General features: G+C 40.0%; 1 protein-coding gene across 8 annotated transcripts in view; it reads right to left on the bottom strand.

Annotated features, from left to right (window-relative positions):
• The window catches only part of EZH2 (enhancer of zeste 2 polycomb repressive complex 2 subunit), a 50,246-nt gene extending 34,270 nt beyond the window's left edge, over positions 1-15,976 (bottom strand). For 4 of the 8 annotated variants that reach the window (XM_066322486.1, XM_066322503.1, XM_066322521.1 and 1 more), the window contains exon 1: positions 14,251-14,387. In XM_066322486.1, the coding sequence (XP_066178583.1) occupies positions 14,251-14,288 (38 nt within the window). In that variant the 5' untranslated portion in view covers positions 14,289-14,387. Of the gene's footprint in view, positions 1-14,250; positions 14,389-15,856 lie in introns of those variants that run through there. The other 4 variants (XM_066322468.1, XM_066322476.1, XM_066322496.1 and 1 more) reach the window with 2 other exon arrangements.
• Between the last annotated feature and the right edge of the window lie 267 nt (positions 15,977-16,243).

Below are 16,243 nucleotides of genomic sequence, written 5' to 3'. Positions count from 1 at the left end.
GTTTTTTTGTTTGGTTTGTTTTGTTGGGTTGTTTTGGGTTTGGGTGTTTGGTTGTTTTTTGGTTGGGGTTTTTTGGTTTGTTTTTTTTTTGTGAATTAATCTACACTCATAAGGTTATTCACATACTTTAAATATACACTAATATAACACACTGCTTCAGAGCACTCTAAACCACCAGTTTCAGTGCAGGGGGTGGAGGGACAGTGAGGATGGAGGAGAATGTAAAACCCAGTGGAGAAACTGCAATTGAAATCTGATGCAAATAGAATAAGAAATAAGTAATCATTTTGAGGTTTTTTGATGCCTAGAGTAGTGGGAGAGTAATGAAGGTATAAAATAATTCAGATGGGGGGGCATGAGCAGGCAGGGGAGAAGTACCACTTCTACCTCTCAAAAAGCCAAATGCTTTCACATGTGCTTCTCAGAAACTGGAGGTCCAAAGGACTGTATTTAACTGCAGGATGCTGCTCAATGGATGATCCTACAGTGCTGCTTAATCTCCCTTCCAGCTCACCTCCAGCACAGCCACAGCCCTGTCTACAGTGACCTAGTGCCACTGACTGGAAAGCTCAAAGCCTGCACCTGTGTTGTCATGTCAAATACTATACCCTCACTGATTTAGAGTCAATATTACATCATGAAGGTACTCAGCAAAGTAACTTCCTCAGCAGCGATGGCATCTTACCCACCCTTTCCAACTATCCCACCCTTCCCAGCTCCTTGTTTTCACCCCAGGACAGTTCACTAACTAGATTCAACTGACCAATGATAAATAAGACTCATAATTGCAATTGTTTTCAGAAACACAGATGAGTTTCATGATCCCATCCACAGCTGTGGCATCCTCTGCACATCTATAAAGCAGGAAGAATTTTATAGAAAATCAGGCCACCACTAGAGCCAAGAGAAAAACTAGTGGAGGCAGTGAAACCACAAGCAGGCACTGGTTTCATACATCAGTTTGCTCTGGAGTGGCAGACATGTTCTTTAGCTGTAAGCCATTATCAGATCCAGACAGCATACAGGTCTTTCAGCCTGAGCTTATGTAACCTTACTAATGGACAAAGTATTATATAATAAACCCTACCTGAAGTCAACACAGAACTCCGTCAAGCATCTACAGAACTTGAAAAGGAAAAAAAAAAAACAAACTAACTGAAGAAAACCAACCACACCCCACCACACCCTTCTATGCTTTTTCACAAACCAAAAAAAATTTTTTACTTGGGTAGCAGAATTCAGGACAACTTTCACATTCAACCCAAAAATGCAGAATTTTAGCAACAGAAGGGATTAACAACATTTTTCCACAAGCCTGCAAAAAAATTGCAGTACTTGCTAGAAAACAGGAAAAAACCAAATATCCCCACAAAGAATGGGGGGGATTCATTCAAGTATCAAAATTCAATGAGTTAAGCTTAGACTTGAAGTTGTTAACTTTACCAAACTACTTCACAAAGAACTCATATTTTTGTTGCAGGATTTTACACAGCACAATACAATAAAATGATTGTTCAAGTGCAGCTGTTTTTCAGATATGTTAAACTAAACTTTACTGCTTAGAAACTCTTAGAACTAAATTTCCTTTTAGTATTCTGTTTCATGCCCCTAAATGCAAAACAAGATAATACAGTCCATGAACCTATCCTAAATCTTTCCAGAGCAAGCAGCTTCCAGCGCTCTTACTACAACTATCAAGCACCTGAAAAAAATCCCAACAAACCAATAAAACACATATATATAGCCAGACTTCAAAAAAAAAAAACTAACTTGAAAATTAGTGTTCTCATCTATCAGATCTGACTTTTGCATGTATATCACGCTTTTTTAATAGCACAGAGAGATACATTAAAAAAAGTTCAAAACTCAGTATTCTTCTTTTGGATTAAGTAAGAAAAATTGTTTAGTTGTGATTTCAGAGCTGCTATGTCTTTCCACATTAAGTTATGCAAGATGGAGGTGTGGGGGGATGAGGAATGACACTCACAGAACCTCAAAGGGTTTTTACCTGTGCTATTACAGCAAACACACAGAAAGATATGACTAGAAGTTTTATAGTTGCCACTCTGCTTTCCGGATTTTCTAAAGCAAAACAAAACATGGTTTTCTTTCAAACTTATCTTTGTAAAATACCACGTTCTCATTTCCATGGGAAGAAAAATATTCCCAAGGCCACTGTCAACTTGGGTATTTCAGAGCCCAAACTAGACCAACTAACAAAAATCTCTGAAATACAATATAGGAAAGATTAATATTGTTTATTAATAATATTTCACAACTAAAACAACTAGAGCACATTTAGTCTGTTACAGAAATAATCAGAAAAACAGATGGGAATAAACTGTAGTGTGTTTTTACGATTCTATATCACAGAACTGTGGTATTTTAAGTCTGTAGTACAGTTCAACCTATTTTTAAAGAAGAAATATCTAAAAATATTTATATATGCTTTAAAATTTGTATCATGTTGTTATTCCATATGCTGAAGTACTATATCATTAAAGGCAGTTTAAATTTCAAGAAATAACTTACATCAAATGCTACCATCAGTTCAACTAACTTCCTCAAATGCTATTTGGTGTCAGTTTGACCTGGAAAAGACATCATCTGTCCACTGTATCAGTGGTCACTTATTTCTACTTCTACACAGCCTTCTACTGTGAGTGCCTAAGTGCTTATGATTCTGTAAACAAACTAGGTCAGGAGGGGAAAAAGAAATCTGTCTGAACAGCCCAGATAATGAACATACTTGGTTTTTAAATACATTTTTTCAATTAAATCAGCTCCACATGCTGGTTTGTTCAGCAGCCACGGATTTGCTCAATTTGTTCAAGCCACGAATTCTTGAATCCACACAAGGGATAGAGGGGTGACATCGGGGCAGAAACATGAGGCAAAGAACTAAAACTGGAGAAGGCAACAGTTCAGGCTTCAACATAAGTGTTTGTCAAACCATGCCATGCCTCTGACACTCAGTTGTGCTGGTACAGAAAAATTATTGTTAAAAAAAAGAAACAGGAAACATTAAGCCGTCCATGCCAGCTGTGCCACTCTTTGGGCAGATAAAGGCCAGCAACTTGTATTTGCCTACAAAGGCTTAACCAGAACCCAGTTCTCTTTGAAAGTATCTAAAAGAGAAAGAACAGTTTTTGTTAACTGATCTAAGCAGGTAACTCCAAACATTTCATCTGTTCTTCCTCACTCTGACAGGCATCAGTGGTTATGGACGGTGTAGGTTAAAAAAACAGTCATGATCGGCTCTGACAAGATTACATGTTTGGCAAGAATGTTCTTGATCACTGAAGAGGTGGAATTTTTTTACAGGCTATTATCAAAGACAAAACTATTAACTTTAACTAATCTGACGAAAGGAGGAGAACCATCAACAGCCCCAAACGTACCAATGCCAGCCCCAAACTGAGGAGCAATGACTGTATGTGAAAATTCACAATATTTCCTCTTTTTCCTCCTCAAGTTAGCAGAAAACCCCTGGCTTGCAAGTAGAATTAAAAACCTGTTCTGCAGTGTGGGTAACAACCGCAGCCAAGACACTTTAGTGCCAGCCCACTAAACACCAACACAAACTGATGGTGGCTATAGGCTTTCCAGGTAATATGGAGCTCCAAAAGCAGAAGGTCTGCTGCTATAAATAGGCATGCTTTTATTATGAGCAGTCTCATTACCAGTAAGCCTCTATTATTGTGACAGCTATTTATCTGTAATTGCTATATGCAACACTAAAATACATTTCAATTAGTAGAATACCTTTTACACTACCCTCTCACTACAGTGTTGTGGGGTTGTTTATGTACCAACAACCTGAAGATTTTGTCTCCACTGGAACTGCTGTTAAATCCAAGGCCAGAGTACTTTCTCCTTCCTGATACAAACAATTGTTACTAGCTTATTAGCAATCACCTAACAGAATTCCACTTCGAAGAACAACATTTCAACCAAAACTAAACAGCACATTCATTTACCTGTTTGCTTTTTGAAGCTGATGACAAATACATCCCTGTATTCTTCTTAACTAGAACCAGGAAAGGAAGTGGGATCTTAAAATTGCATTCATTTCCTCTCTTCATTGTCTGTCTACACTACTTCAGCATCTCTGACCGACTTTCCATAGCAAATATGGTAAGTCTGATTGTGCTCATCAGTTACCTCAATATATATATTTTCTGCACTCAAAGGATGCATAGTTTTCTAACTGGACCAAAGCTGTTCATCATAAATATCCAAACTGGCAAGGAAGAAGCGGAACCATGAAACCAGAGGCAAGAGAAAGCAGAAAAAAACTTCTCTTCAATGCAAGCAAACCATTCCAGCATATCATCCACTTGTCTTAGACTAGAACATTTATCTTCCACACCATGTAAAACATATGATTCACACTGTTTCAACTTTTTTGTTCTTCACAGCACTTTACACAATCAATGCAGTTAATGTGTTAACTACTTCCGAAGGAGTAGTTTTCAAGAAGCTGTTTCCTTCTATCTCGATCAACTAAAGGTTGCTCTGAAAAGATGTAGTCAGTGGCAAACAATAGCAGCAAACTTGTCTACATCACTTGCCAGTGCAAGACAAAGAAGAAAAGAAGAAAGAAGAAAAGCTAATGTAGGTTCCTTCAATTGCATTCTGCCTCATACATCTCACATCCCACTACAGCCACTCAACGAGTATTATCAGAAGCCAAAGGCTTCAAGGCATCTTCTATTTATTCTTACAAATATTCTTTTACAGTACTACATGTAAGATCCCCAAACTTCTGAGCACACTCTTAAGAATGTGTTGTACTTCAGTCTGTTTCTGGGCCTTAAAAAAATTGGACGAGTCAGAGAATTTCAAGCACTATACAATGGAATTAACTCCCTGAATAGCTTGCTTTCCTACATAAATTGGAGCCAAACACAGATCATCACAGAATTCGAGCACCATTCTAACTCTTCTACTGAAACATGCTAATCTATGCCGAAATGAAAATACAAGAGGCAACAGACAAGACTCAGTAAGGGAATTCATTTCAATATAGGAAGAATATTCCTCCCAGTGAGTGTGGTCTGGCATAGGAATGTATTAAACAGAAGTGCCAGAATCTCCACTCTTGAAAATATTTTAAAAGTGGTCTATGATACACATATACTGAAAATACAATTTCAGTGTTGGCTTAATGCAAGTGGCAGACTGGATCAGATGACTTCTAGGTCTAAAACTATTCTACAAGTCAACACATCTCTCAGCTGGGCCCACCATCTCAAAACAAGGACCACACTATTTCTAAAGCTCATGCCAGAGAGGTTTGTTTGCCTTTTAAATTTCAGTTAATATTCAAAAGATGAAAACAATCAGCACTAACACTCTTAGTATGTCAATCTGCTTCGGACACAATGTGAAAAACATTACCATGAAAGGAACAATAATTTGTGAATTAAAATGCTTAAGAGCTTAATCAGACTAAACTCTTGAGTTCAGTGTGCAATCACTGATTCTTACAATCAGCAGAAACGCTAGTCTCCTATAACAACTCCATCAACTAGCTAGTTCACGCACTCCTTTCCACTACTATTCCACGTGTTGGTTCATTTGAAAGATGCCTTGTCTTGTTAACAGTACAGCTGGAACTTTCAGCTCTCTCTCTTAGAAACTGTAATTAAAAAAGACAGATTGGAAAGCTCTTCACTAATTAAGAAAGCAGTCTAACTAGAATGCTTTAACTGAACATTATGTTTAAAAAACCTAAAAAGACCACATATAAGGGCTGCTATTTTCAAATTAGTTGTCTTCTTATCCTAATGGGGTTCTGCATCTCTTAGAGCCCAACCTTTGCGCCTTTGAAGTGTCACTCTTTCCAGACCTTTTACTTTCTGCCATTTAAGCGACTACAGCCTTAGCTTGCACTTGGCATACTTAAGATCAGAAGGCTGCTATCTACCCTGGTATATTAAATGGTTGGTTGTCTTTTAGTTTAGGGCTTGTTTTGGCTTTTTTTCACTTTTTTTTTTTTTCCATTTTTAAACTTAAACATTTTCTAGAAGAAACCACTGAGTCAAGTGATACACACGTTCATGACAAGCAAATATTTTATGATTTTCTTCCCCAAAACTTGAAACATGTGCCGCCTCATTTATTTCTTCCCAAACACAATGTCTTTTTGGGCCTTGTTACTACCCCACTAGCTCTTTTAAGTTAATAGCCCCCAGTTGACACTTCAAGATACTCAAGATTAATGATATCATTTCCTGTGTCCTTTGAGTAAGAATTTCAGCTAATTTCAAAACAGGCTTATAGAAAAAAAACCCATTTCGTGGCAATTTCACACCTGGTCATGATGTGCTACCTTGATCTATCATATACAAAATGACTATGTCCAGCCTTCTCTCTTACAGCTATGTATGAGTGGCTATCTCAGTGAACTAAGAGTACAGTTTCATGACATATTTAATCCAATCAAACTACTTATTTGTAGTAGTACTACTAGAAACTAGCTTATAAACTATAATGGTTATTATCTTTATTTCCAGGAATATTTCCCAAACCAAAACTAGTTACCACTGGAGGGGTTCTTAAAATATTATAAGGTAGGCAATACCTTGAATCTGAGCTAAGCAGTGTGTCAGAGTTTCCTCTAAATGCCTGATTTTCAGCCTTCCTGCGATAACAAGGCTGATGAACCCTTCTGCATATATACTCTACAGGAACTTCTGATGCAAATGGCAAACACAAACCAGATGTGACACGGTTTACTGTCCACTAAGTTACGTATATGATCTGCAACATTTTCATGAAGGACTACAAGTGCTCGGGCATTATGAAAAGCTTCAGCATGTACATAGATTAGGGAAGTCATTAAAAAGAACATTATTCAGGAGAAACACCACTTAGGGCTGCAGACACTGATGTGTCAAAAGAGAGGAGCCCCTACCCAATTAATGCCATTGCAGCCAACCACCACTCCAAAAACTCAATCTCACTGCTCTGCTCCAGTATGTAACATAATTACATACAGTGTTTTACAGCAGCTACAATCCTGCACTGTACACCTAGATGTTGCTAGGGAATGCTCCTACTTTAGATATTAAGGTACCTTCATGCCAGATTGGGTAGGAGCTGGTAGGAGCACCTGTTTCCCCTCTGTATATTTAACTTCTGACTTAGGCTTGCCTTGATCACAACACATACTTTTCTTCATCAATTACTGTTTCCAGTCTGTTTTTAACAGTTGAAGTAATGTCTCCAAACACAGCTCCTCATTACTGCCCAAACTTACCAGACAAAAACTGCCAGCTTTGACTTTTAAGCATCACCCCTACTTTATGCCGGCATTGCTACAAAAAGAAGCCCTTTTACTTGCACCTGTGCTATCATTTCCCTCCTGACAGCAAGAGCATTTTTGCAGCCCTTGACAGAAGCAAGCAAGTTCTCTGCTGCTTTTGACTGAAGAAAGTGAGCATCCAGTCGTTCTGGCCCCACCTAAAGACACTGACCCATGGCCTTAGGCATTCCAATTTTCAGCTCCTTGTGACAGTACTAAATGCCTACGTCTGCAGATCAGCTTCTGGATGTGCTCAGTTCATACTACTTATTATTTGAAATGCTCTCCTCTCTTAGTAAGCCAGAGCAGTTCAGTTTTACTGACATACAAGACAGGAGAGAAACATGTCAGCTCCAGGGCTCACAGAACTCCCATTTTTTTCAGTCATGCTCCACATCTGATTTTTTTTAAAGTATAAATATTAGTTTACCTCCTACAGTATTTCTTGCTTTCTCCCCGAACAGCTCATTCACATACACAGTTTAACACTATGTTGCATTAAAATCCTTCTCAGGAGTTTCTACCATTATTATATAATGACCAGGCTAGATACTAGAAACGCCCACAGACAAGGAAGAAAGAAAGGAAAGAATAAGGAGTCAAGAAGCTCTCGGATATTAAATAGAAAGAAATGGTGCTTCACTCCCTTTTGCTTCCTGGAAAAACATGAGAAATCTTAATTTATCTTCTTGCTCTTTTTAAATGAGAATATTCTAATTTTCTGCATTAGAAAACTAGCAAAGCTAAGCAACTGCCAGTATTCAACATCCCTCACTCTATCTGCCAACATGTTAAAAACTTTGCAGCTCAGAGTTTATAAGTAACTCTTCATCTTCCAGAAGCATTTCAGAAAACAATCGAATTTGTGCTCCTTAACATCTAAAATAATTTTAAACAATCTGCTTCAGAAATTTAAATAATAGTAATTAAGAAAAGCCACAAGAACTTGTCTGGTCATTACAAAACCTCCCAATCATTTTAAAAGTTTTTGTAACTAATTATAGGTTGATTAAACATGAAGTACCAGAGCAAGATCCTACAATGGCACTGTCCTAGAGACTAAGCTTATTTCAGATTTTCTGTGAGACAAAGAAGGAGGGCATCAATTTGATGACTTCTTTTTCCCTAATAGCACACTGCCTTCAGATTTATTTTGACATTATCTCATTTTGTGGGAGTTCTTCATTTAGAACATTTACTCATCAAGAAACACTGGTATGGATGCTTCTCAGTTTCATTCTCTTCAGCAGAGAAAAAAAAACGTTATGTCTGTTAATAAGAAAACAAGATTTCAATACAAATAATTAGTTTTTCAATACATTTCCTTAAACAAATACAACAGCAGAATACAAAAAGTAACTAACTCAACATAATTTGTATTGAGACAGTCCTAAAAATAAACAGATAAATCTATACTGGAGTGTTCTATCTGTATAAGCAAGCCTGCAACTTTCAAAGCTACTCTTCCCTTCAAAAAAAAAAAAAATTTTCTGTGTCCCCACTTCAGGATTTAGAGAAATAAAAACAGACGTGAAATCATTACTGAATACCACTCCAGGAGTAAGAATAAGCCATTTAAAAAGAAAAAAAAAAAAAACAAAACACTTCTGAATTTCCTACATTACCACTTTCTTCCAGTGCATTTCAACATTTGATACTTTTAGACAAATACCGGTTTGGAAATAAAAATAAGAAGTTCAAGTACTTGTCCTCTTGGGTGGGGGGAGGGGAAAGAGAGAACAGGGAGATCATAACCAAATATTTCATATTAAAGACTGAACCAAAGTGGCAGTAACTGAAACTGACTGACATCTCCCTTCACTTTGGCAGTGAGCTGAACACCGTGCAGCAGGTAATGCAACTATTTGCTTTTCACTTGAATATCTGCATCGATAAAGACTTCTAACACTTGGATGGATGAGTAAGATTATTTGGCTCAAAAAACGAATAAAACATTTTAAAACTCCAAGCAGCACCACAGCAACAAAAAGTTTCAAGCCCGAATTTGATCATACTTTTTACAAGTTACAATTAAAACCATCCCACGTTCCTCGCAGCAAAGCAAGCCTGGCTATTTGTCAGAGCAGAGTTTTATGCATAAAACGAACTTCACCTTTGAGTTGCTCAGATGCATACCTCCAGAATTTCTCTTCACACTCATTCACAGACACCCAGAGGAGTTAGATGACTCCCACACACATTCCAATTAACCTCTGTTGCCTAACACCTCCATCTCTTAAAAACTTAGCTTTTTGATACCCTGGATAAATCTGGCAGAAAAATTAACACTTGCTGGGAACACTTAAGACACGTCTCCACAGGCAAAATAATTTATGATGTGAATTGTAAGAGCACAGACTATTCCATCTGAACTTGTTTTGTAGACACACCTTTTATACTCTAAAAACTAAAAGAGCCACAGGTTCTTCTGTTGAACCTATACTTGCAAAAGTAACACACACTCCACACAGGAAAAACCCTGATGCCCAACAATTCAGGTTCAATAATTATTCCATACTCTTTCCCTGTTTGGACAAATAGCCTAAACTTTAAAAGACATTACACTTCCATGTGTGCAGAATTTACTGTAGAGCAGTCTGGCAAATTTGAAGCTGAACTGGTATTTGCCATTTGCCTGAATAATTCCAAAATGAGCCTCAAATGATGAAAGTAAACATAAGAGTTATTAAAAAACCAATCATTTTTAATTTCACACAACAACTGGGTCTAATGTATAGTATCCTTATTCTGTAAGGTATACAGCAATAAATCCACCTGCACATTTTATTAGATGTTGCTTAAAAAGGAAAAAAAACCATGGATACTACTTTTCCAGAAGCTTGACTTAATACAGAAAACTAATTAGAAACCGTTTATTTTGAAAAAACCCTAAGAAAAAGCCTAAATGGGGAAAAAAAACCCCCACAATAAAAAAACAACATGCAACCCCAAAAAAATTCTGCCACCCTTCAGTGAAAAAGAAAACATCTCCCTTAGACTGTGGAAGAGAACTGCAAATACTAAATAAGGTCTGGGGACCTTATGCCTCCCAGTTTCAAAGCAATCATGTACTGAACACCAAGAACAGTTAAACTATGTTAAGAATAAAACAACGTATGTCAATCTCTTCCTCCAATAATTACTGGATTTAGCTTTGCATTAAACACATTGGCAATAAACACTCACTAGAAACACGGCACAAACTAGTGGACATAGAACAGGAAGAAGTTATCACAAAGGACAGAATCGGCACTGTCCTGGTTATATACTGTAACACTAAAAGAGAGATAACAATAATGACTTTAATCCATTTGCCATGGTGTAGTTCCAGGGCAAATCAAGTATCTATAACACACATCCAAACGACTTCTTAAAAAGCAGCAAAATGAATTCCAGCTCTAGAATCTTTTATCTTATTAGTAAAAACAAAATCAGACTACACACCAAAAGTATAAAGCTTGCCAGATCCACTCAGGCTAAGAAACATGGAAAGGAAATCAGCACACATGAAAAAATTAAAATTATATATGAGTTATAAGATTTGAGTTTCCTTCTTTTCAAATACTTTGTTTCTTTAAATTACATCTGATGGCTTTGGGATTTAAACCGAACATGCAGGCTGTGAATAGAGAATGCATGGCAGGAAAAACTGAACTAACCATGTAAAAGGCAGAATGGAAAGGAGCCAGACACAACAAAAAAACTGACAAGGGAAATAGGCCTGGTTCTAGATCAAAAAAACAATTTAAAATTATAAAGAAATCATACCCTCCTGTAAAGATTTATTTTCAGTTCATATCTAAATAAGCCTAGGATGTGAACTGCAATTTGTACTACTTTGCTTGCATAATTACATATACAATGTTACTCAAGCAGGCACCATATGTATATACAAAAAAAGAAAACTAATGGCAAATTCTGGAGTATTCTGTAATTGTGTATCAAGGAAGTCTTTATTTGCACACAGTAAGGCACCAGTTTTACCTCATTTGCTAATGAAATCATATATATCCCAATTAGAAGCTTTAGAAGCACTACATCACATTTTCAAGCAAATGACAACACTGTGCTGATCCACTCACATCATTACACTGTTATTTTTATCCACAGCATTCAGATCACGCGCAGTATCTATCTAAATGTCCAAATGGCCTTCTTACCTTAAGAGTACTACTGATTTTACTAGATAAGATGCAGAGAAGGCATTATAAATCATTCCAAGTCAACAGCAGTTTTCACAAGTAGAGCAGAGGCACATTAAATGAAAAATCCTATGTCCAAGCTTCATCCAGGTAGCCAAAAGCTTTGTCAAATAAGAGTGTGATCCACGCGAATTTGGGGGTGAGCGTTGTTTGTTTATATTTTTGTCTGGACACAGCAGGGACATTAACAGACATCCTCTTCTCTCGCAATATTTTTAAATTACAAGCAATTTACAAACCTATGGCTAAACAATTCATTATATATTTAGAAATTCCTTTCTCCTTTAGTATTTTTAAGAGAAGCTTAATTTGTCAATTCCATATGCAAATTATACCTTTCAGTCCTCTTCTTAATACTTGCCCCTACTCAAGTTTACTAGTGTTACTTTACCTCTTAATTCAGAACCAAGTCCACAGTCTGACCCATCTTAGCGGAAATCTAGGTGTACAATTAGAAAAAGACTGTGACAATCAAACTGCCTACTACCATGAGTTACATGGTTACCATCAGGACGCAGCATGTTTTAGCAAACTTCCCTGTTTCTTCCTTGGAGCTCAATAGAAACACCCCTCAATAGATTTTATTTTTAGTTTCACCTCATCCATAAATAGACCTACAGAGCATCATTCCAAAGTCTTTAAATGATCTCTGTGAGAACAGGTAGGATACCTACTTAGTAATTCTGTACATTGTTTTCCTTTTAATCTTTAGCTCAAAAAAACCCTTGGGCATATACTCAGAGCTAAAAAACAAACCTGAGCATTTGATTAACTTGTTACAAGTGTTGTCATCACTCCCCTGTGAAGCACCCCTCTCTCTTTTGCATACAAGTTTTATAATTTATAATTTACAATTTATACAAGTTTTTGCTGGTTTGGGTACACTTTATATAAGATTTTAGTTTGCCTCATTGTTCTTCTCCCAGACGTAGCTACTTTAACTAAAATTATTCCTTAAACTACGTCAGTGCAGGAATAACTCATCCATTTAAAGACCGACTTAGCCACTCCACAACAGTTGTACAAGTCATACACTTAGGTGTTAAATGTGTAGATACATTTATAGATACATTTACAGATGCTGTCTTCAATCAGACACCACTTCAACAGGCCCAGCACAGCTCTTCATGGACCTTGCTGACGGAAGGAACAGAAGGTTGGAAGCAGCTTCAACATTAAAATAAACCTCCTGTTACTGTCCTACAGCTTCTGTTAACAGTGGTCTTGTTTGTTAATGTAAGTGTTACGCAAATGCCTCCATCAAATCATTAAGAATTGTATTTACAGTATGCAGACTGTTTCCTTCACTCTTTTAAAAAATCTGGTAAAGTGAATTTTGCTTGGATAAGTAATATTGCTAAAATTACTTTATTGATTCAGTGAACTTCCTTGCTTAGCAAAGGCCAGATTCTGTTTCTGAGATTTTCAGCATCCCCACTGGGGAAAACGTTATTCCCCCTAAAGCTTAGGGAGAATACTTTTCCTCAAGTCAGCAAAGATCCATCTGTGAATACTAACAGTAGAATTACAGAGCTTCCAGATTACAGCCAACATTAAAGATTTTCCACAGCACTTTTGCTCAAACACAACGTAAAGCAGACATTTATTAAATGTGACTTCTGTCAGCATGGCAGCCATTTTTAAAAAGAATTCTCACTGTTCAATCACATGAATATAGAACCATCATCTGAAATTGTTCTTGAGTTTTAACATTACAGCTGTGAACTTATGAAAATGCATCCATAATCTATACAGCTAAGGAAGCTGAACTGTCTTGTGAATGGTGACAGAACACTTCTTTTGACCAATTACAAGAGGAGTTTTAGAGTGCACCAACTTTCCTGGGAGCACTGTTGGCCTGCACTGGATTCTAGACGTAGCTTACTCTGACATAAGCTGCTTTACAGAAAGGGGCTTGCACTCTCTCTATATCTAATACAGCTCATACATTCAATAACGCACTACAAAAAATCCCTTCTCCCTGAGCCAAGTTTCTTTGCAGACACATTTTTACATTTAACCTATGAAAGTTACAACAATACAGAACAAACAAAAACCAGTTTGAAAGCATGTCTTCAAAGAAATCACCATATTTCAGCTTGTTGGCAATTTTAGCAAGAAAGGAAAAAAAACACAGCAGGGGGGAAAAGAGTTGAGTTTGAATTTCAAGTCTCTGGCCTAAGTTTACACACCACTATTTTGGCTCATTTTAAACTGAGCAGTGACTTTTTATGACTTTTTGAAGATGCAGATTTCCAGTGTCTGCCACTTTTCAAGGTGAAATTACATATGTAAAAAATCTATGAAAGAACCCGAACATTTTTCCCAATTTTTCTCCTAAATTAAATCCTAAATTGAATCCTTCCAAAGTTCCAGACGAAAATAGCAGTTGACATCTCATGGAACGTTACACTGTCACAGACTTCTCCACAGGTTGTTTAACTTTAATTGTTACTTTCATTTCTCATGGAGGCAGAGGAAGGGAAAAAGTATTTTTCCTTTTTTTTCTTTTCTTGTAAAGGAAACTCCAGAACAAGAAATGTGACTTTTTTATCCAGTACTTCATAAAGTACTAGCTCTTCAAAAACATTCAACACATAACAGAAAATATTTGTGTCACATCTCCTAAAATACTGGAAGCACATTTTCTGAAAGACTTTGTAGCTTTCAAATATTCACATTTTAATAATCACTAGTGAGGCTAGTTATACTACACTATGTTCAAGTAATACTCACCCTTCTGTAGATGCTTTATTGTTACCACAAATAAACATTCCCCAGACTCTCAATTTGATATAGACACTGGGGACAAACAAAGAATGACCTTGAATTTTTTAAAAATGGCATAAAGAATGTGAATGTGCCAGCCCTTAAAAATAAAATTAACCTATCTATGAGAAAAATCCTCACTTAGATGTTAAGATTACACTAAATGTGCTTGTAAAAACTCTTCATCGAAACCTGTATTAGTAAGAACCAAACTCGCAATAGCTGAAAGTAGAGTTGCTACGCTTAAGCTAAGACAAACCTATCCTGCTAGAATTAAATTATCTTCTCCAAACTGTTAAATGATTCTCATCAGAGAGAACAAGAATCTGAAGTTCCAGCTTTAAAAATGCAATAAAACACTGGTCTTTTGCTCCAATACAATCAGTGTGGTGCTTTGTAAGTTAGAAATAAGCATCTGGAGTAATGCACAAGTTTGTTGTCCCATTCCTGCCGCACATCTGTGCACGCACTGCTTTTCTTTCGTGTATGAATAACCATTTTGGAATCACCACGAAGACCTGGCAACGTTAAATAAATGTGCACCATGCCACAACACACCGATATTTTTTTTTTTATTATTGGATAAAGATCCAACCACACACATTTGTTGCTCACAGACGGCTCAGCTCAGTACCCTCCCTCGCACCTCCCTAGACACATTAGATTTCAAGCGCTCCGTATCGCCGCGCTTGGCGACATTCGACCCAAAACCTCAGAATTGTCAGCTATTTATGAACTTTCTTGCCGGGCTCTGGAAGATCGGGTTCACACGGTGCTCTCCACGATTAGGAAGTTCGCCGGAGCGGCCGCCAGACTGAGTTTCCCCCTGGCCCCTGCTGAGCCTGGAGCGCCGCGCAGCCGGGGCGGGAGCCCCCAGCCCAGCGCCGCCGTGCCGCGGCTGCGGGCGGGCGGCCCGGGGCGCGCTCAGCCTCCCCGCCCGGCTGGCCCCGGCTTCCGGGAGCCCGGGCGGACCTGTCCCAGCCTCCCGGGAGGAGAGGGACGAGCTGCGCGCCGCGCTGCCCACGGCAGGCACACGGATTTCCCCTGCCCGGCGTGCGCCGGGCTCACACACACACGCACACACCTCTCCGCCCGCGCCGGAGCCGCCGCCGCGTGCCGCCGGCTGGAGTGGAGAGGAGGGGAAGGGAATCGCCAGCTCTGCCCCCCGTTCTCCCTCTCGCCACCCGCCCGCCGCCCCCCGCCCTTCGGAGGAGTGACAGCGAGCTCGTCCCCAGCTCGGGTGTGCGCTGCGCCGGGCGGGGATCGGAGCCGCCGGCCGGGCTGGACGGAGCCAACTTAGACAAAGGGCACTCCAGACTCCATGTCTCCCCCTCCAGCTGTCACCGGCCGGGAGCGCGCGTGTCCGCCCGCCGGCGCCCCGCGGGAAGGGGAGGCGGGGGGCGGCTGCTCCTCAGGAGCCGCCGTCGCCGCTGCCCCCATCCTCCCCTTCCTCCCTGCCGCCCCCTCCCCTCCTCCCCTCCCCCATGACAAAGGACCCGGGTATAAATAGCCGCTCCCGGCGCCGCCGCCGCCTCAGGCCCGCGAGGTGTCGCTCGCTCGCCCGTTCACTCACCCGCCCCCCCGCCGCCCCGGCTCCGCGCCGCCGCCGCTCCCGCCGGTGCCGCCGCCAGCTCCGCTCGGCGCTCCCGCTCTGCCTCCCTCCGCCTCCGGCTGCCGGATTCACCCTCCCGGACCGAGCGCCAAACACGCCGGCCCAATCGCCATCGCGCTCATTGGCGAGCGCCGAGCACCGCCCCCATTGGACGGCCGGACGCGGCCGGGGCCCCACCGGGCCAATCGGGCGCGGCAGGGGGCGGGGAGAGGGGCGAGGCCTCGCTCCCCACGTGCGGGGGGGGCAGGGAGGGGTGGGGAGAACTCTTTGTTCTCGCGCTGCCCGCGCGGGGGGACGGGAGGCTCGCGCTCCCTCCGCTCCCGCCGCCCCCCGCCCGCCGCGCGCCCG

The sequence above is a fragment of the Sylvia atricapilla genome, chromosome 1 (genome assembly GCF_009819655.1).
Source record: "Sylvia atricapilla isolate bSylAtr1 chromosome 1, bSylAtr1.pri, whole genome shotgun sequence".
Taxonomy (NCBI): domain Eukaryota; kingdom Metazoa; phylum Chordata; class Aves; order Passeriformes; family Sylviidae; genus Sylvia; species Sylvia atricapilla.
Note: the sequence above shows the minus strand (reverse complement) of the source record. Positions and strands in the feature narration are given on the sequence as shown.